A 19,502-nucleotide genomic window follows, 5' to 3' on the forward strand; every position below is an offset into this window, starting at 1 on the left:
TAACGTAAATGTTGCCTTAGGTGTCACAGTCTGGAATAACCCAGCACTAACCCCGGATAGGAAATAGTATATCTGTGAGGTTAGGAGAAAACAGGAGGCTACTCTGTACTTCATCCCATACACACCTTTGCTATACACTTTACCCCTCATGATGTGATAGCTTGATATATATTCTAATCTCTAGTTTTAATGCCCTCGAGAGTAAGTCGGTCTCTATACCGGGTAGTATCCATGCTAACCCCCGCAGACTCCGTTACGCGCGCTTCCCCGCCAAAATGCGCGTCCTCAGTTCGCATCAACCCCACGCTTTCTGCTCTCGCAGCGAGCAGTAACTCAGCGCGTAGAGACCGGTAATAGCGACTCTATCTCTGGCGAGGATGGCCCGGACCTGTTTGAATCTCCAAACTCCCGTCCGCCTTCGACGGCGGTGCGTGACTCAACGTCGCGCCGGAAAGAAGTAATTGAAGATCCCAGCAGCGATCTACTAGAACAAGAGCATCACCAGCAGCAGCCAGGCAATGACATCAGCTCTGATGAGATTCCAAGCAGCCCACCGCCTGAATTGGCTGATATGGACGCCGAGATCGACGAACTCTTCGGACCTACAAGACGTCATAGCAAACGCCGCCGCATATCTGTGAACCTCTCAACACCAGTACCAGTAGTCCAGAAGAGGAGACAGCACGACTTCATCCAGACATCTTCCCCAGAGCGCCCCTCTCTTCCGCTCCCATCAACAGCCGAACCCCTTTCCCCGTCTCTGCCAATCCGCACAACGCCGCAAAAGAGCCCCCGCCCACCCGCAACACCTGGAATAGCTAAACTATCCATCATCCGCAACCAGCCCCGCTTCCTCATCTCCTCTGCTTCCCAGTCAAAGCCTAAACCGACTTTCGTTCTACCCAGATCACCTTCACCCGATCAAACGGATGATGCAAACGCAATCCCAGCGCCATTCTCGCCAAGTTCTCGTGCGCTTCGCCGGCGTGGAAGGCAGCGTAGTTCGGCCCCGGGTTATCTCCCCGGCGGGATGGCATCAGAGGTGCGCGGGTGGATTCTGGAAATGGGGACGAAGAGGGAGCAGATTATGCAGTCTACTGCTGCTGCTACCCGTGTGAGTCGGGATGCCGCGGGGGCAGAGGCAGAGACAGATGAAGCGGCGGTAAATGCCCAGAGGTACTCGTTTATGCTTACAATTAGGAACGTGCGGCAGACGGCGCTGGGGAGTTGTGGTGCGCTTGCGTTTGTTCAGGGTCACGATAGCCCGTTTTCTCGTCAGAGTGAGTCCGCAGATGAAGACTCCTTACCAAAATCGAGGAATGTCCTGCTGTTAGGTTCCCCGCGTCTCCGGCCGGGTGAGCTGCGGACTTCTTCGGTTCGTCCACCGGAGCTAAAGGAGGGAGACGTGGTGGGTGTTTTCAAAGGACTTGTCTGGGAAGTTGGGCAGGAGGATGAGACAGGCCCCGGCCTAGATCATGAGCAGATCTTGCGGCGAGAAAGTCAACGGGGTCCGGGGCTGGGGAGGTGGTTTGTTGGCATGGAATGGGAGGTTGTATCCTCTGCTTAGAGCGCGGTGCTTTACTTGCTATCTTTGATGTTTCTCCCCGATGAGTATACACACAGACGTGATACCCTGGGTTGTGCTCGAGCATGAATAGTTCTCTGACATGGTTATACAATTCTATGAGCGAACGGTATATACAATACAATGCAACTTTTCCAGATCAAATCCGATGACCCAATGCAACCCGTACGCCATGCTCTCTAGGTATAATGTCACAAGCAAGTAATTTGGAAAAAGAAGAAATCAGATCAGAACCCCTTCTCCTCCCCCTCCACAACCTTCAGCGCATCAACCGCAACCCTCACACCCCACTTGACCATAACGGCTTCTTTTTCCGAGGCAACAATATCGGTCTTCGCAACGACCTTCTTCAAAAAGAAGATAAGCCCCTTAACAATCTGCGGAGTGTCCCTCGTTCGCATGAAGATCTCCACCAGAGGCTCCTCATTTAGACTCGGCGCATCCTCTTCCCCCTTCGACTTCTTCCCCTTCTTCTTCTTTTGTTTCTGCGAGTTTTGAATAACACTAATCATCAGGATCTCCACAAAAGTCTTCGTCTTCGGCTGCAGATACGCAAAGTTCAGCGTCTTCAGAACCCCCAGCGTAAGCGTCCCATCGGCAACCAACGAAGCATACATCTTCGCTAGATTGACAATTGCTTTCATAGACAGCGGGTTCTCATCATCCTCGGCGTGGAAATCATTCTCTTCGTCGTCGTCAAGATCCCCCGACTCACCCATCCGTTTGAAGATATTCCAGAGCGTATACATGAAGGAGATCTTAATCTTGCGGCCGAGTTCGCCGCAGAGACGGCGCGCGATGAGCGTGTAGTAGGGGTTATGAGCCTCCTCTTCCATCGCACAGTGGGTGAGGACGCGCGGAATTTCAAATTCTTGCGCGCGCTTGAGCCGGAGTTTGAGGAGGCGGACGTGCGCATCTTGGTAGTCGTTTGCGGACATGATGGCGACGAAGATTGAGCGGCGGACGTCTGTGTTCATGCGGTGGGCTTTGGCAATGGAGGCATAGTCTGGTTCGGCGTCGCTGTCGTCTTCCGCTGCCGCTGCCGCTAGCCGGTGTTGTTGGGAGGTTGAAGGGAGGGATGAGAGTTCCTGGCGGGCGGACTCGAGGGGATCTTCCTTCCAGCTTGCGCCGACGAGCCACCATTTGCCTTTCTTTGAGGAGTTGTGGATGTCAGCACGGGAGATGCTGATGGGTTCCGAGGCGCGGATGACGCGGGAGGTGTTGAGCGAGCCGAGGATCTTGCGCATTTTGGTGATGTGTTCAGTGGCGATAGTAGAGTTGGCTTGCGACTTTAGGCGGTTGTTCTTGAGGTCTGTGATTGTGTCGATCATGAATTTTGTGCGGACGGAGAGGGAGGATTCACCGGCTTTTGCGACGGCGGGTTGGATGAGGAGAACGATATCTTTCAAGGACGAGGGGTCATCTTGTCGGAGCTGAGGGCCGGAGTCTGTTGCGGTTAGTTACCAGGGTATTATGCTGAAGTGGAGAGGACATACTTCTGATGACTTTGAGGAGGAGCTCGGTGTTATCCTCATTGATATCTTGTAGGAACAGCCGGATGTAGTCGAACACCAATGTACTCCCAATGACATGGAAGTTGTATAGCTGCGAGAGAAGAGAAATCAAGTTAATCGTCTCCTTTCCTTCAAACTTGCCCCGATCGTCTCCGCCAGCATCAAACGTCTCCACGATCTTTTGCACGATCTCCGCGCCGAAGTCCGAACCCATAACCTTGTATATGGCTGCGATGAACCCGGCATGCAGGATGATGAAGGTATCTGACAGAGCAGATCTCTCGCAGACGAGGGCAAAGAGTAGTGAGAGAATAGTCGACGTCACGTTCTGTCGAGGGTGCTCACGATATAGCTTTTCAAATTCGGCAAGGATAGAAACGAGGTTGGCTTCTGACAGCTTGTTCAGGTGTCCCTGCGCCTGCCTCCTCAGTCGTGTAAGAGACTCGGACTCGGAATTCGATGCTGCTCGAAGGGAGGGAGGGATGTATTTCCCGGGATGGCTCTCAGGTGCAGCCTGTACAGGTGCAACGTAGGGGTTCTCTCGCTTCTTGGGTGCCTTTTCTTCTTCTTCGCTTTCTTCGCCCTCATCATCATCGTCGAATCCGTCCATGTCCATATCGTCATCATCAAAATCTTCCATATCATCATCACTCCCTAACTCACTTTCAGATTCCTCAGGTTCATCAACAGGCAAACCCTGTGCCTTTCTCCTCTTATTCTTGAGCCACTCATCGGCCTCCCGCTTGCGTTTCCGACCTTCATCCTCAGACCCCTCACCCAAATCACCCAACAAGTCGTCTAACCCATCTTCTAGGGAAGCCTTAGAGCGCTTGCCCTTCTTCAATCCAAGCTTTTTCTCGAGCGCCGCGATCTCCGCATCATCATTGTCCAATTTCTCCTGCACCACCTTCGAAACCTTCTTCCGTGAGGCGCCCGATTGTTCGTCGTCATCTTCGGAATCGTCTCTGGCCGCCTTGACTTTCTTCTTCGAAACCGGAACCGCAGTCGGCTTTTCTTGCTCCATCTTCTTCATCTTCGCAGCCTTCAACTTCGCCATGACATCTCCCTCATCATCTTCCTCCCCAAAGCCTTCCTCGTCAAATCCATCGAAATCATCTCCATCGTCATCATAATCCCGACCCCTTCCACCAGATCTCCTCTTCACATCCGGCCTCTTGTTCCCCGCCCGCTCTTCTCTCCGAAGATCTTTCCGCGATTTCTCCTCCTTGCGCTTCTTCTTCTCGCCAAAGCTATCCCTAATACCGAGCTCTTGTCGTAGGTTCCTCGGAAGAAACGTCGTATTATGCCTCGGGCGAGGCATCTTAAGAAAATTGAGTTATCGAGCTTGTCGAGTAGATGCTCGAAAAAAGTTGGCGCATAACAAAAAAATTACTGCCGGCGGAGGAGAAAGCGGTGAGATCTACCTGGCCTAGTCGTGGAGATTATCCCCCCACAATCGGCCGCATCACTGATTCTGGCCTCCCCAGCTCGAACGACAGCACAAGACAACACCGGAGATACTGTCCAATTGGTAATCTTCGTCAAGGAAAGCAATATCTTAAAATGCCAACGCCTCTAGGTCATGAGGAGGTACTACCCCCCCAAAACCCATTACCAAACATCCGAACCCAATAAGCTAACCACCAACCACCATAGTTCTTCACCTCCCTCACAACCCTTCTAACAAGCACCTCCCAAAAATCCCGCGGCTCCGTCTACCTAACCCAGACACCCCTCCTCCACACATCCTCCGAAACCGCACAGCAATCTCAACCGTCGATCCTAATCCGCGCCTCTGACGGCAACACCTCCGCGCCCAACCCCAAAACGCACCCGGAAATCAAAGACAAGAAGAAGAAAAAGGAGACGAAGGTTAAACTCTCGACGGTTGTTCAGCCTGCTGAGCTGGAGGCCTTCTACGCGCGGTATGCGGAGGTTTGTAAGGCTGGTATGACGGGGCTGAAGAAGAGGGATCGGAAGTTGAGGAAGGCGAAGGCGAAGGGCGCGGGGGCGGGGAAGGTTACTAAGGCATGAGGGGTTGTGCTCAGGGGGTTTAGTGATTAGGGGTAGGGGTTGAAATGCTGGATAGGGCAGAGGATGGAGATTAGTGGGACTTGGGGGGATTGCATTGATGGCGTTTTGCTTGGGATTGTTGTATCTTTTTTCGCTGGGTAGATAAATAACATAACTTCATGGAGGTTGTACTTGACGTATTTTGTATGGTTATTGTGGCATATGACAACACTATAAGCAGCTGTATGCGCAATGAGGAATAAAAGGATGAATGGTCATTACTATCAGTACTATAATAGAAGAAATCCTAGAATACAATATAAATATACAGGTAATAAAGAGGATACTCAAAACAGGGTATACAAAAATCATAGTGCGAAGGTAAAGATCATGTCGAGACGTTATCATGCAACAAAGATGGAAATGAACGTGAGAGAATGAAGGAAAGAGATGAATAGACGTATAACGGACGAAATGCCAACAGGTAAGAAGAGAGAGAATTAAATAGTCAGTAAATGGCGGATGCCATGTGAAATCAAGTTCGAATGTCTCGCTTAATCCGAGTAAGATGGCTTCCTGGAGAATTCAGGTGCAAGAGGAAGGTCGTAATCATCGACTGCCTCATCGTGATAAGAGGACTGGCGTTCGAGTTTCTGCGCCAGATCTCCAACGGGAGAGTCTAGAGCTGGGCCTATGACAATTCGTGCGGCGATATGAATTAGGACTATGAGTAGCTGGATGGGAGGAACCAGGACCAAGGTGCAGGTCTTCTGAATCAGTGACGCCGCATCTTGTTTGTCTGGGTTCGCGAGGATGAGTGTAGAAGCCGGCGGCATTGGAGATATTTCCCGCTCACGAGAGGCCTTTGAACGACGGCGGAATTCGATGCTCATACTTGCCAGGTTTGGGTTTGAATCGGTAGACCTTGCGCTGTTGATGCTGGAGAAGGATCCCGGGGTTCGGCGCAGCCTGAAAGGGTGTTCGGGAGTCAAGCTTTCTGAGGGCGTGAACACCGGGTCTGTGCTTTCTCTAGAAACCAACGGTGGTTTCAAGGTTTCTTGATATGCAGGCTGCTCTCCACTTGGTGGCGGTGGCATCTCGCAGTGGTCATACTGCGTCAACGGCGCGTCATCCGTTGTTGTGGGAGACGGAGGAGTCAAATATGGTTCGGGCGTCCAGTCGATCGAGTGAAAAGAGTCAACGCTTGATGAGAGCGCCAATTCTGGGCTATCTTGGTACTCAGGAAGGTCCTCAAACCTCGCCAGCAAGGTTTGGAAGTTGTGCTGTGTCTCACTCGCAGATCGTCTCAATGATTCAACAGGCTCATGAATATTGATAGGCACCGGCGGCTGTTTGGGGTCATCCGGAATTGGCTCTAGTATCGTACTGCCCTTAGGGGTGAAGCTGCTATCATCAGTAGCAGTTCCGTCGGCAGTTCCATCTGTATCCTCGCCTGCACTCAGCGAGTCTGGTGTGGCAATCCTTTTGATATCTAAGGATTCTCGGCCGTATATCGACTGTATAGGAGCACTCTCCCTCCGTCCTTTCGGGCGCCATGCTTTCTTCCGCCGAGGAGCCTTCGCTTCCTCCGGTATCTCGACGGTGAACCCGCGTTTGAAAGGGCAAGGTGTAACTTCGTAGCGGAGGATCTTCGGCAACGCCTCTTTCATCTGAGTAATAAGCTCCTTGTCCCGCTCGGTTTCGCTCGGTAACTCTATCCGGTAGTAGGTGAGGGGCCGGATGCGCAGGACAAAGGTGCATTCTCCATCAACGCACCAACACTGCGAGTTCTTGAGAATTGCATGGACAACGCTGCCGCATTTCAGAAACACGGTCAACCCATGTACGTTTTCCAACCTCAGTGGTGCGAATGCGACCGTCCGTTCTGTGGGCGATTGCCATGGCAAGGTCTCGATAGTGTCCACAGGGTAGTCGAAGTCGGAGGGTGCGGTGCTTGATGGAATAGGAGCTATCGATCGGGGGGCGAAGTGAACGACCTTTGCGGATGGATGATAGAAGATGTCATTCTCGGATGGTTTGAAGGAGTCCGGGCTTCGTCGGATAGACCGATTCAGCTTTGAGGGAAGGGTGAACGACCGTCGAGGAAGTGGCGCATCAAGGATGGCAGACATGATAGTTCATGTGGAGGTCGGAAAAAAAGGATTACATTGAATGCAGGAATGTTTGGTAAAGGAAGGAGAAGAAGGAGAGGCGATCAGCTGGTGGGTGATAACGAAGGGGTTATGGTAAGGAACGAGAAGCCACCCTGAGAGAAGTTCACAGATACAGATATCGAAAAGAGAAGCGAAGGAAGCCAATAAGCGCTCACTAGCGACGAATAGATGACCTCAGAGGAGAAGCAGGCCCCTTAGTGCTGCATTAAAGTGCAGTCGATTGCATTCGATTGCAGATGCTGGGGATGTGCAGTGGGGCATCCCGAGGCACCAAAATATTTGAGCCTGAGGCAGTAAAGCACCATTCCCAGTACGTATACATCACGCTTTGACAGCACCATCTACAGCGATCTGAAGCACGACTACAACCCATTATCTATAATCTTTCTGTATCATCGAATAGAATAAATAAGAAGTCAAATTCTAAATCTGTCTCATACATGCAGTCGTGGTCACATTAGATAACAGAATGATAGATATTCGCCGCCTTGCTAACGCGTCGTTTCGCATATAACACTCTGCTTCGTATGCAAAACGCAGGAAAGGTCGTAAATTAAGAAGACTTGATAAAGTGAAAGAGATAATGTTTGCTGGTTGTGGAAGAAAGAAGCGAAGCTGTTTATTTGAAGCAGCTGAATCGGCCAAAGGTCATGCGCCAAGGGCCTCGATGAACGCCGTGACGGTCAGCCCGAACGCTGGTACCGAAGCGTCTGCCGCCGACGTTCTTGTGGTAGAGGAAAGGCATGTTTGTTTGTTGGTATGTGGTGGAGTCAAGACTTGCCGTAGCCGTCAGTTTGGGTTCTATGTGATTAAGAAGCCAGGAAGACTCACAGTTCTTGTTCTTTTGCGTTATCAGTAGACTTGTTTCAGTTCTTTGATTTCTCTTGAGAGGAAATGGTAGGATGATATGAAGACAGCAAGCAAGTTCCGAGAAGGTTGGGCTTTTTAACTGTCCTCGAGTCGTTGCACCATGACGAAACGGCCAATCGCTCCAGGACGCCTCTCCATCACAACGCGGTCATAAACCTCCGATTGGAGGCACGTTTTGGACCCTTGACGAGTCAATGTAAATCGACTGCCTATCATGGAGAGTACTTATGGTACCTCTGGTAGGTAAAGATAGAAGACATTACGTCACAGGGTCTATCTCAGACTGGGCAAACGTCAGAGTGCAGTTTCTCTGATTGGTTGCGTGGCTTGTTAACAGTATAGCTCAGCCACACCTTTCGTCAGCTCATATCATGTCGTAGTCCGAGTGACCTTTGTCTTTGGGCATGGGCAGTTAGGTACGTTAGCATTAAATATGGGCAGCCGTGTACAGTAGCCACAGGACAGTATTCTCCATACCCGGCTGTTTCCTTACGAGGTGAAGACAACAGCGCGGTAACCAAAGTATCTCACCCGGTATCCACCCCTGACGAACCTTTATGCAGTCAATTTGAGGCATGATGCATATTCCCGATCAAACTCGAATCTACAGGCATTAGATTCCTACCCCCACAACTCTCCACAGTGCAGTATACAGACTTTGGATTCGCGGATGCTGTCGATCAAACCCTGTCTTTTATTTCGGAAAGTCAATGGACGGAGTATCACCAAACGTCCTTCAACCTCGTCGCGCACAGCCGTATAGCCGCCGCTGTTTATGCTGTTCCTGTCCAAGGTGTTCAGGTCAATTGGGTACCATACCAGACGAATGCTAGAATAATTTACCACACAAAAACCTATAGGCGCCAAGACGGTTAACTTTTTGCTCTAATAAGTGAGCAGTGCCGCCTTGCCCTAATGTCGCGCGACCGCAGTGAGCGGGTGAGCATTTGGGATGTGAGCTTCGCGCAACACTCACCCGCGAATATCAGCCCTAGTCCTAGCGAGTGAGACCCCAGGGCCGTGACATCTTACTCTTTATTTAGTCCCATGTTTCCTGGTAGTCTTCATCGTCCTCTTGTAGAACTAAACCTACCTGCAGTCATGCCGATGAATCTGACACACCAGCTTGCGAACAGGGCCATTTAAGTGTCTCCTTATTCACCGGTACCAGTTTTGCCGCGTTATTGACCCTCCTTGATATCGTTACCGCCGATAGAGCCAACGTAGAGCTTCCTGATGATATTTCCGGATCTCTCGGGCTCAGCTTACAAGACGTTGAGTCCGAAGCTCGGATGCTGACTGACGATTGCAAAGACTTGGCACCTAGAGAAAGACGGACCCGCTGTTCAACAAGATTCATGGCCGTAGTCAATATCTTACAGAAGGTGGACTGTGACCGTATTGTGCGAATGCTCATTCAGATTCCTTTTCCCTAACACCTTATCCTCTATTATCTGCACTACACACAATACATTGCCAGAAATGCTAAGAGCAAATGCGTTGCATCAATAGCAGTCCACCTTCCAGTACATCTTCGATTTGGCCATTAGGCACCCTGAAGCTGACACACATCCAGGGTATGACAGGTTGTAAACCCTTGCAACAGAGCAGTCTGGTGCGTGTACATTGCGCATAAGATAGCAACGTGAAAGATCTGGTGCGAGCTTCCCCAGATATCGAACTTACCAGGGGCTAGACGCTCTGGAATTCGAAATTATAGATATTTGTTAGAATTTTTGCACTTAGGTGAAAGAGCCACGCAACCCTGCGAGAGCCTTCGACATCGCGTTGGGGTCGGTTGAGGGTGTAGGCATACCGCGTATAGAACAACTCTAGTGCCATAAAAAGCAAGCTCAAGTAGATACCATTTCATTCCTGAGTACCGAAGCATATATTCAAGCCCGTATCGTTGGATTCCATGCAGCAATGGTATAAATGATGAAGCGCCAAAAATGACAAAGGCGCTCACCTTGACTTTCCGCCAGCGTAGGGTTTTAAGCAGAGGGTTCGAGATTAGAGCGCCGGTGATAGTACCCGTGGTTAATATCTAGAACTCACACCAGCGGATAGTCAGATTTGACTGGTCAGGAGGATAAGGTAAGTGGTAACAGTTATCCGGAGAGACTTACAATAGCCCAGTGCAATTTTTGCAAGCTTGTCTCGCAGAAGAACACATAGTAGATTCCAGAAGAGAATGTGCCCACAGTCACAATCACAATGCCAAGCAGGTCCATTCCATGCCAGAACTGCTCCACTCGATGCGAGTGAGGTTGCATCAAGTGGTAAAGTGTGCTAAGGATCAAACAGGCCTCTGCACACCAAAAGTACATTCCGAACATAGCATAGTTCATGAACGAGACATTAAGGAATTGAGGCTCTGCCAGGTACCGCTGGAAGGTAGTTGTAACAAGTGGTAGGAGTAAAGCCCCAATCAGATGAGTGTACACGTTGCAAGACTCATTGTGTAAAAAGGTAAGGCTTGTGAGAATCTCCAGGTAGTCTGCTTTCGCAGGTCGATAGCCGCTGAGGATATACTTGTTGTCAAACTGCCATTCAGAGATTTCCTGCCATGTTACGGTTCGCGCTTTAGCTGTTGATCGGTTTGTAGGGTTGTTCGTGGTGTTCATATTGACTTTCGGCACTGGCCGCTTTTTGATTGTTCCTGACATGATCTCTCCCGAGATCTAAGCTGCGCTGATGATAAGGCACGCACGGGACGGCATAAGAGGATTTGATTTCGGAGGCGATATGGAGGATATCAAAGGTCTGAATTGCTGAAATGGGAGCAGGTGAATGGACAGGCGTCAGAAAGAAAATATAATGTAACAGTAACAGGTTTCTTCAGACCTGCAAGAAAATGATGAAATATAAACAAAGAGGAACATTGGCATGGCAGGGTCATTTATCCTAGTAATATCAGGGGAAGGCTTTCACGTTCAAACCAAACTATGGTAGAACAGGACAAAGAAAGCTGCCCTTGTTGTACTCTTCAACCTTCAACCTTCAGTCTCCGCCCGAACTTGGGCGCGAAACGCAAAGACAAATTCCGAATCATGAGTGAGTTCTGTCTTATCATCACTTGTGCTGACCCAGTGGCCTTTTGGGCCTTCGCATCAATAGACTAAACATCGAGGATACTATGTTAATGAAACCTCGACAACAGTGAAGCCAATCGAGGACCGATCGAAAACTCCATGCAGGAAAAGGCAACGCATATCAGAACAACACGACGCGGAAGCCACGAGGGAAATCGACGACTATGCAAGTAACTTGGACAGCGACGTGAATACAGCAGAAGACAATATTTCGAAAATCACGGATATAATCGGTGGAACAGTGACACGGCTTTTGCGTCTGTCCAGCCCAGTCCGAATGTCCGCAAAAGCCGACCGCGCTCGTAAGATTGAAAGCTACAGAGAAGATGAAGAGGCAAACAAGGCGATAGCCGAGTTGCGTCTCTACACAGATTGCTACATTCGTTTCCGATTTCCAATGGCGGCAGATCCACTTCGCTCAGCATTGGTCGAAGCCAATGCGATGCGACTCCGACGACTGTGTTACCAGCGATCCCATCGAAGGCGCATTAGTTTGTGTGTTCAGAATGTCCAAGCTACCCCAACTATCGTTCGACTACCCGTGATCGAGGAGCGTGCTCCGGCTATACAATTCGATCCGAGCGTGCTACCGAAGCCAGCGACCACTAAAACAGTATTGGGACCATCTGGCCCTCCGCCAGTGCCCTTAACGAATGCAAATACTGCTCGACAATCTGCTGTCAGAGCCTTATATGCCAGATCGACAACTGAGGCACCTCGAGCTAAATCTGTTCTGGTAAATAGCAAATTGTCGTTCCCTCCAATACCACTTGCCCATGAATGTCCATACTGTGGTGTCATTGTTGATTACAAGGGCACTGCGGAGTCAGTGCTGTGGCAGTAAGCTGACCATCATTTTCGTGAGACCATGACGTCTAATTTGCCGCAGCAATCATTTCATTAGAGACCTGGAACCTTTCATCTGTGTTTTCGCACACTGCTTGGAAGCGAGCCACCGTGGGACCGCTGGTCCGCCAACATTTGAGACGTCGAAAGCCTGGATCAGCCATATGCAGAACGCCCACGGACATACATGGGAGTGCAGAGCCCCTTCTCACGATCTCATCACTTTCGATCAAGAGATCCAGTATCGGGAACATGCTATCAAAGAGCACGATGTGCCTGAAACGCATGCCGGAACTCTTAGCAATGCCGCGCGAAGACCGATCGTTGAAAAGGTGCTGGAGTGCCCGTTCGGCGACGATTTCCAACCCTCGGGGAAAGCTGAACCTAGTGCCGTCTTCTCGAGCGATACTCTCCAGTTACACGTCGCCGCTCATCTGAAAGAGATTGCTCTAATCACATTGCAAAAAATACCTAGCGACGCTGACGAAAGCGTTGGGAGTGTCGATAGCGATCAGCCGATGGAAGATGATGAGCCGGGGTATGTAAAGTTGCGCGCATCCATGTACAGTATGCTAGACGATGAATCTCTAGGTTTTCAGAACGACAACGACGAGGAGTCTGCAAATGTCATTCTGGACCACTGTGAAGAGGATATTAGTGCCTCAATAACAATTCTCGACTTGGAGGACAAAGATGACTTGGGAATGACGAAGCTCCATCAAATCTGAAGCTGGCTCAGTCTTTAATCGACATTGGTGCAAACTTGGGCAGCAGGGACTGTGAGGGCAGGACAGTGTTGCATTACGCCTCTATGACACAGTCTCATGGTCCTGATATAATGACTCTGCTCCCCAACGCCATATTTCCAGTTATTTTCAGGTGAGTAGGGCAGAATTTATCCGGCTATCGCACCAGCTATAATGCATTCAAACGCGATGAAGGCTACCATCCTTGACTACAGTCATGTCCATCTCATTTTCGGGCCGAACGATTCGTGATTCGCGTACTTGGTGGGCATTATCTACCAGAAGCTTGTACGTACATGTTCAGGGCTGCAGACTTGACTTGGGGCGCTGAAGGTGCAACAGATGGTTTGCTTGTGCAGGGGAGTAGAGTATATAAGTCTTCATCTTCTCCGAGTGACGGTCGGGTTGTCCTTGACCTTTCTTTACCGTAGGTCGTAGGCTCACCCTCGTGAAGCGATCGCGGGCTTCGTCGCGCTTCCCGCGCTGCAGGAGCCAGGTAATGGACTTTCCTGTCGGGGCTTCATGAACCAACAATTTGGTTTATCATGTTTCTAACATCTGGCAAAAAGTGCAGATTCTGTTTCACTCCTTGTCCCGCAAACGTATCATCTTAAGAGCTGAGAATCACCTGTAAGGGTGAGGGATCTCCTGACTCACCCGGCTCACCCTCGTGACGCAGCAACGTCCGGATCAGATCCGGGCAGGATGGAGACCCTCCAGATCGTAGTTTATACTGTAGGCTATAGTGCCTCTGTATCCCATGCCGGAGATTAGGTACCTAGCTGTGTTTCTGAAAGACAAGGGCCTTAATCCAAGAGGGTTGGTGATAAGGCTCAATATTTCGAGTATCTATAGTGACCGTTAGATAAAGTCTTGACCTAGCCAGTCTTCCTGGCTCCAGGGACTCAAGAAAGTTCTGTAGTACAGAGTCTGAGCAACAGCATGGTGCGGATAAACCTGAGGTCTCTCTGCCCACCTGGATTACAGCCGTTTGTTTGCAATGACGCAGTGCTGCTTAGTAAGCACTCCAGGCAGTCATGATTCTCCCAGCAGCCAAAACAACCACCTTCTTCAGCCTCTTCTCTGTGAAAGCTTGGTAGCAGTAGCTGCGCTTCACCTATCGTAATGTCAAAATTCGAGCCAAACGCTGTCATTCGCGGCGCTCAGCTGACAGTGGTCGGTAGTAAGTTACTTATGTTCGGATACTGGTGAACCAGGCTGACAGGCCAAGCTGTTCGTGCTTTGATAAATCCAAGGCTATTTAAATACGACCATTTCCGGCAGGCAGCTCTTGCTATCGGCATTGGGATCATTATCCAAATCGTCATTCAGATTCCGGTGCGTCATTCACTAATCACACCCATCTTGCCGAGGCACTAACATCCGGTAGATCGTCTCCGTCAGGTTGCTTATCTGGACCAGCTCATGGATCGTCAATCTGGAAGATGCGACATGGGATAATAGCTTATTGAATGGGCTTGACTTCCTGAACAAGTCTGTTCTACAGGTCCCTTTCCTTCTCATGACTCTGCTGCGATATGTTACTCCGACCCTCGATGAGATGTAAGCAATATACTAGATATGGGTCTCGCAGCAATGCCGGGTACTAACCAGCTTAGCTTCATGCAATCTTTGAACTGGGTCGATACGACGTATGTTCAAAAGCACAAATCCGAAGATCCCAACACTCTTCGCGCTATGTACTACCCAAACCTAGTGCAGTACTCCACCAAGGACAACAAGGGTCAAACCAAGCCAGTCTACGAAGCCATTTTCGCGTTTCTGAAGAGATACGGACGCAAAGTTGGAATGCTTCTCGGCATCTATATTGCTTCACTCGTACCCATTGTCGGACGTTTCGTGATGCCAGCAGCTTCGTTCTATACATTCCACAACGCGGTTGGAACTACGCCCGCGGCTGTCATCTTCGGGACCGGCATCATTCTTCCGAAGCGCTATCTTGTCACATTCTTGCACAGCTACTTTGCCTCTCGCAGTCTGATGCGAGAATTGGTGCGTTTTACACCCCCTAGGCGGGAACATCTCTAACTCTGATAGCTTGAGCCATACTTTTCCCGTATCCGCTTCACCCCAGAGCAGAAACGCCGCTGGTTCGCGGACCGCGAAGGTGTTCTATTCGGATTTGCATTTGCATTCACCTTTGTGCTGAAAATCCCAATCTTTGGCGTGCTCATGTACGGCGTTGCCGAAGCTTCCACCGCGTATCTTGTCACCAAGATCACCGACCCACCACCAAGCCCCTCTCAGAGCGAAGGCTTTGCTGAAACGCAAGTTACGTGGACAAACAAGCACGACTTTCTGGAGCTGTCGTTGGACAAAATCGATAAGCTCAATACCGCTGCTTATGAACAGGAGACTCCAAAGCCTGTGACTCCTGGGCGGAAGTTCGCTTAAACTACTACACTACATTACTTGCATTGTTACTCGAATGATGAAACATCTAGCACAAGCCATATTTATGCATAACGCGCCGGCGGACAATCCGCTTCTATCTATGCAGCGTGCTCTATACAAATATGCCCCTTTCTTTAGCCAAAGGCGACTCTAGCTGGCGCTCAGTTATTGCTGCTATTGGTGACTCACCCTACTATCCAACTTCAAGGAAAACCTACATAAAAGCAATCATAAGGATACACATAGAATTCCATTCTCACCTGTTGAATTATCTGTACGGAGTTGTGTAGCGCTTGCTTGATGCACTGTCGACTTCAGCTTCGATCTGATATATATACAGCTTTCTAGTCATGCGGTAAGCCTTGAGTTCTGTTGCATGGTTTTATTTGGCTATACTTATGGTTGTGGTTTACGTATCTGAAATGAAAGGTCAAGGCTATGTGAGTATATATATCGAAGTTGATACTACTAAAGCGGCATAGTTAAGCCTTCCTCCCAATCACCATGGCAGCTCTACAATGTCAGATTCAAACCAACGATAGCATCAAACAGGGAGAACAGCGAACCCTCAAGAGGGCTTTGTTTTGCTCACACTTATTTAAATCAGCCCCGAAAAGGCGGTCATTCTATTCCTAGTCCGACTTCGAGCTGCGTTCTGGATAGGAGAGTGCACATACCTTCATATCTAGCGGTCATTAACAGGGTATACTTATGATTACTACATCTACGTCCCTATATTAGGCTCATTTATACTCCAGCTCCGTCAAAAGATCCAACAGCGAGGTGATAGTCCTCGTACCCTTCGGCACCTGAGCTGCATCGGTCTCACGAGGAAGATAATACGCCTTCCACCCAGCATCAGTAGCACCACGATAATCCTTGCTATAGTCATCGCCAACGTGAATACACTCCCAGCCTCCCTCGCCCCCTGCATCACCAGTCTCAGATTTCAACCGCCGAGCCGTGCGCAATGCCACATCCCAAATCAGCGGATCGGGCTTCTCTGCACCAACTTGGTAGCTCGTGAGAACAAAGTCGACATCCCTTTGCTGGTCCTGCAAGGGACTCGACCTGTCTCGGGTATCCGATCCCGATCGCGATTTCTCCTTCTCCCTTTCTTCCTCAAATCCCGGAAGATCATCATTGGTTTGCGTCTTCTCCTCGCCAGCACGCGCATCACATACTGACACACCCAGAGACTCAAGAACAGAGGTAATCCGATCATCCGAGTTCGAGACCACACCGACAACAATTTTCCTTTGGTTCTTGCTCTTACTCTGAGCTTCCCTCAATTTCTGGAAAAAGGGACCCACATCATCGTATAGTTTGTACCCCCTTGCGCTCGCGAACCGCTCCAGTAAGTCCTCGATTAAGGCATCCGGAACGTCGGCCCCCTTATCTGAATCGGAATTGGAAATCGCCCTTGCGAAACTGCCCCTGATTACATCTCCCCACCACTGTCGTGGCCCGGCGTATTCTTCCTTTATTGCGAGATCTCGGCCGTAGTTCGGATGCAAGGCGGAGAGGGCTTTGTAGGAGGCCTTGAACCCGTGTTGGAGTGCGGAGGGGGAGACGGAGATGTTGTGCGATAAGGCGGCGGAGGCGTACTGTGCTGGGATTGGCTGGCGGGGGTGGAAGAGGGTGTTGAAGGCGTCGAGGGTTAGGAGGAGGGGGCGCATAATTTCTCGTGCTGTGTTGTTGTCTCGTATTGGGGCGTTGAGGGATGTCCGATGAAGGGGTGGGGGGGAGGAGGAAAGGAGGTTGGGGTGGTTGTCGGCGCGGGTGCGGAGTGAGGAATGAGGAGAAGGACCGGCCGGAGAATTTAAGCTTCTGGGCTGCATTCAATGCAAATGCAATGCATTTCCTCTGCAGCTATCTCAAACTACAGACTGTCAGCGCACGCAGCCATGCACTCGATCTTGATGATAGTAAATCGAACTAAGTATGATGACGAGTAAGTTCCGATAACGCCATTAAATTCGCTAGAATCCGAGAAATACTAACTAAAATAGCGTCGCCGAAGCCGTGCCGATGACGCGGCGTTGTCTTCCCACGCGGCTTATAACAAGCTAGCGATGGGCGCTTTTGTTGAAGAATCTTCATCTTATCTGATCTGATCGTTTCAACGGCTTTCTCTGCATACCATTGCATACAAACAATATTGGCATCTGGCAGGCTGCATCACAAAATGTCCGAGATGACATATCGATCGAGGCTGCATCTCTGCATTGCAGCACTGATCGCTAGCACTCCGTCCGTGTCCGCTTCGGCTTTTCCTCCGAATGCAAATCACATCTTCAACGCGATCCACTCTTCCATGCGGCAATGGGGATCGTCGTTGAACCATAACGGCATGTCGTTTTTCTTGGCCACTGTGCCGGAGGGAACACAGCTATACCATGGCGATTGGCGGTCTGATCCTGTTCAAGGACCAGAATGGTTGGCGTTTGAGCCCGAGCATGCTCTCGTCTTCACTCATCCATTTCCTCATAACCCCCCACCCGAAGATGGAGAGCCGCGACCGCCGTTGCAGGAAGAGCTGCAGCAGGTTATGGGATCGGTTGAACAGGCGGAGGATGGATATCTGCATACCTTTGCTGCTGCAAAGGACCTGCGGCTGCTTTATGTTGATGGCATGTCTGCCGGGAAAACGACAAACGGCACGATGGATTCTCAAGACCGGATTCTGTTCAAGATGGGTCGGGAAGACGGAGGAGGGGGCTGGATGAGAGAACAAAAACGGGCCGAGCTCTTCTGTAGTATGGTCAAAGACAAATGGGATGGTTGGCTAGACGGCATGATCCGAATGGAAGCAGGATTTGAAATCATACTATGTGACTTCTCCAATCTTGAGGTCCTGCAGGTTGCTCGAGTCAGGCCAAGTGAGAAAGGGATGCCGGGTGGCGATATCGGCATGCATGCTGCGAAGCTGTGGTTCCCTGCGGTGGCATCTCGATACTGGACGATAGGAGGAGAGAGGGTGAAACTCAACTATGAGAACTTTGTCAGTGCGTACACCTACGGACTTGGTCTGTTCCCGAATGGAGAAACGTCTCTTCCGCGGCTGGACCATCTCACTCCAGCTGAATTGGAGCCGATGAGACAGGGCTTGGATGCTCTGATTTTGAACCATGACACTAGTGAAGTCTCAGTGAACTGGCAGGCTGTGGCAGATATGGTTGTGGAGCGGTATGGGTCTCGACTACGGTTCCTGGCAAGTGGCCAGGCCTCGACGCTGCAGCTGCTGCAGGCGGAAATTGAGGATATTGTGACTCCCTTTATCGACTTTGACCAGCGAAACACATCACGCGAGGTGGAGCGGTGCTCGAGGCAGTTCCTTCGCCGACCAATGCCCGCCAACTCCGTCGCGTTCGACGCGGTGCTGTCGGTGTCACGAAGTGTCTGTGCAACATTGATGGAGGCACTGCAACAAACAGAGTACGGGACTGTGGTTGACCGAATCCAGGGTTTGATTGACTACCTCGCGTGGACTACATGGAAAGACTGCAACGGCTGTGGTGACCACGAGATCTGTATGATACCAATGTGGCCGATGGGCACCGTGGACGACTACAAACATCCCAAATGCCGCGACTTTTCAGACCTGAGCGACGATGGTCCGAGGTACTGGGGACCCAGGGGAGGACCTCCTCGTCGGCGGGAATCCGCGTCTCCCTTGCTCGGTCCTTGAACCCGGTGGCTAAACTGAAGAACCGGTGCGACAAATCCTTCTGGAGCTAATACTCCGTACTGAGTTTCACTCCACTGGCCCACTGATTTGATTAAGCTACCCCTGCGTTAGCCCTACGCGGTACTGAAAAACAGACTGGTTCTGTTCTATCGGTGAGCTCACGCGACGGTATTGGTCGGGCAGCAATGTCAGCAGGCCCTTGAGCTGATTTTCAGGGGCGCACGAGCATGAAGAAAGAAACTCTAGTGTGTCCACTGTCCTGACTATCTGTCAAAGAAAGCATAGCGAAGCTTCGGAGAACGAAAAGGTCGAAGTTCGGGCGCGAAACCAATAATCGACAAGTCACAAAACTAAGAAAACGCCAATCTTGCCGCCAGCCAATCCCCGGATCGACCCTACGCCACGGCCAATAGTCTATGCACCAGCTGCAGATCCTAAAAACAAAGAATACTTGCTCTGGAGATTTGAATCTGTGCCTCTGTACGACCAGTCTCTTCCGATTTGGAGCACCATTGCCAGCGTACCTGCACCATTCGCCGCCACAATTGGAGCT

The 19,502-nt window shown here is 50.4% G+C and overlaps 9 protein-coding genes across 9 annotated transcripts; 5 read left to right on the top strand and 4 right to left on the bottom strand.

The window, feature by feature from the left end:
* The first annotated feature begins 135 nt into the window (after window positions 1-135).
* BJY04DRAFT_189873 (uncharacterized protein) lies at window positions 136-1,817 on the top strand. The gene is made up of 2 exons (XM_073711437.1): window positions 136-201; window positions 248-1,817. The coding sequence occupies exons 1-2, from the start codon at window positions 190-192 to the stop codon at window positions 1,565-1,567; spliced, it is 1,332 nt and encodes a 443-aa protein (XP_073570896.1). The 5' UTR covers window positions 136-189; the 3' UTR covers window positions 1,568-1,817.
* On the bottom strand, window positions 1,813-4,441 carry BJY04DRAFT_227997 (MIF4G domain-containing protein; the record flags this gene model as incomplete). Its single annotated transcript, XM_073718744.1, has 2 exons — window positions 3,082-4,441; window positions 1,813-3,032 (listed from the first exon to the last, which is right to left on the bottom strand). The coding sequence occupies exons 1-2, from the start codon at window positions 4,418-4,420 to the stop codon at window positions 1,813-1,815; spliced, it is 2,559 nt and encodes an 852-aa protein (XP_073570897.1). The 5' UTR covers window positions 4,421-4,441.
* Window positions 4,442-4,575: 134 nt separating this feature from the next.
* BJY04DRAFT_189876 (signal recognition particle 14 kDa protein) lies at window positions 4,576-5,135 on the top strand (the record flags this gene model as incomplete). The annotated part of the gene is made up of 2 exons (XM_073711438.1): window positions 4,576-4,689; window positions 4,756-5,135. Exons 1-2 carry the CDS (start codon window positions 4,663-4,665, stop codon window positions 5,131-5,133), a joined length of 405 nt encoding a protein of 134 aa, XP_073570898.1. The 5' UTR covers window positions 4,576-4,662.
* Window positions 5,136-5,372: 237 nt separating this feature from the next.
* BJY04DRAFT_189877 (uncharacterized protein) lies at window positions 5,373-7,512 on the bottom strand. Its single transcript, XM_073711439.1, has one exon. The coding sequence runs from the start codon at window positions 7,242-7,244 to the stop codon at window positions 5,667-5,669; it is 1,578 nt and encodes a 525-aa protein (XP_073570899.1). The 5' UTR covers window positions 7,245-7,512; the 3' UTR covers window positions 5,373-5,666.
* A 2,190-nt stretch (window positions 7,513-9,702) lies between these two features.
* BJY04DRAFT_227999 (hemolysin-III protein) lies at window positions 9,703-10,965 on the bottom strand (the record flags this gene model as incomplete). The annotated part of the gene is made up of 3 exons (XM_073718745.1): window positions 10,286-10,965; window positions 9,973-10,203; window positions 9,703-9,855 (listed from the first exon to the last, which is right to left on the bottom strand). Exons 1-3 carry the CDS (start codon window positions 10,823-10,825, stop codon window positions 9,703-9,705), a joined length of 924 nt encoding a protein of 307 aa, XP_073570900.1. The 5' UTR covers window positions 10,826-10,965.
* On the top strand, window positions 10,924-13,208 carry BJY04DRAFT_189882 (uncharacterized protein). Its single transcript, XM_073711440.1, has 3 exons — window positions 10,924-12,091; window positions 12,141-13,131; window positions 13,186-13,208. The coding sequence occupies exons 1-2, from the start codon at window positions 11,529-11,531 to the stop codon at window positions 12,823-12,825; spliced, it is 1,248 nt and encodes a 415-aa protein (XP_073570901.1). The 5' UTR covers window positions 10,924-11,528; the 3' UTR covers window positions 12,826-13,131; window positions 13,186-13,208.
* Window positions 13,209-13,925: 717 nt separating this feature from the next.
* On the top strand, window positions 13,926-15,630 carry usgS (transmembrane protein UsgS). The gene is made up of 5 exons (XM_073720804.1): window positions 13,926-14,026; window positions 14,075-14,181; window positions 14,234-14,406; window positions 14,463-14,856; window positions 14,902-15,630. Exons 1-5 carry the CDS (start codon window positions 13,969-13,971, stop codon window positions 15,256-15,258), a joined length of 1,089 nt encoding a protein of 362 aa, XP_073570902.1. The 5' UTR covers window positions 13,926-13,968; the 3' UTR covers window positions 15,259-15,630.
* Window positions 15,631-16,001: 371 nt separating this feature from the next.
* BJY04DRAFT_218607 (HAD-like domain-containing protein) lies at window positions 16,002-16,937 on the bottom strand (the record flags this gene model as incomplete). The annotated part of the gene is made up of 1 exon (XM_073716352.1): window positions 16,002-16,937. One exon carries the CDS (start codon window positions 16,935-16,937, stop codon window positions 16,002-16,004), a length of 936 nt encoding a protein of 311 aa, XP_073570903.1.
* Window positions 16,938-17,455: 518 nt separating this feature from the next.
* BJY04DRAFT_207748 (uncharacterized protein) lies at window positions 17,456-18,949 on the top strand (the record flags this gene model as incomplete). Its single annotated transcript, XM_073713896.1, has 1 exon — window positions 17,456-18,949. The coding sequence occupies one exon, from the start codon at window positions 17,456-17,458 to the stop codon at window positions 18,947-18,949; it is 1,494 nt and encodes a 497-aa protein (XP_073570904.1).
* Window positions 18,950-19,502: the final 553 nt, after the last annotated feature.

This window comes from Aspergillus karnatakaensis (assembly GCF_047715665.1).
Source record: "Aspergillus karnatakaensis strain CBS 102800 unplaced genomic scaffold BJY04scaffold_26, whole genome shotgun sequence".
In the NCBI taxonomy this organism is placed as follows: Eukaryota; Fungi; Ascomycota; class Eurotiomycetes; order Eurotiales; family Aspergillaceae; genus Aspergillus; species Aspergillus karnatakaensis.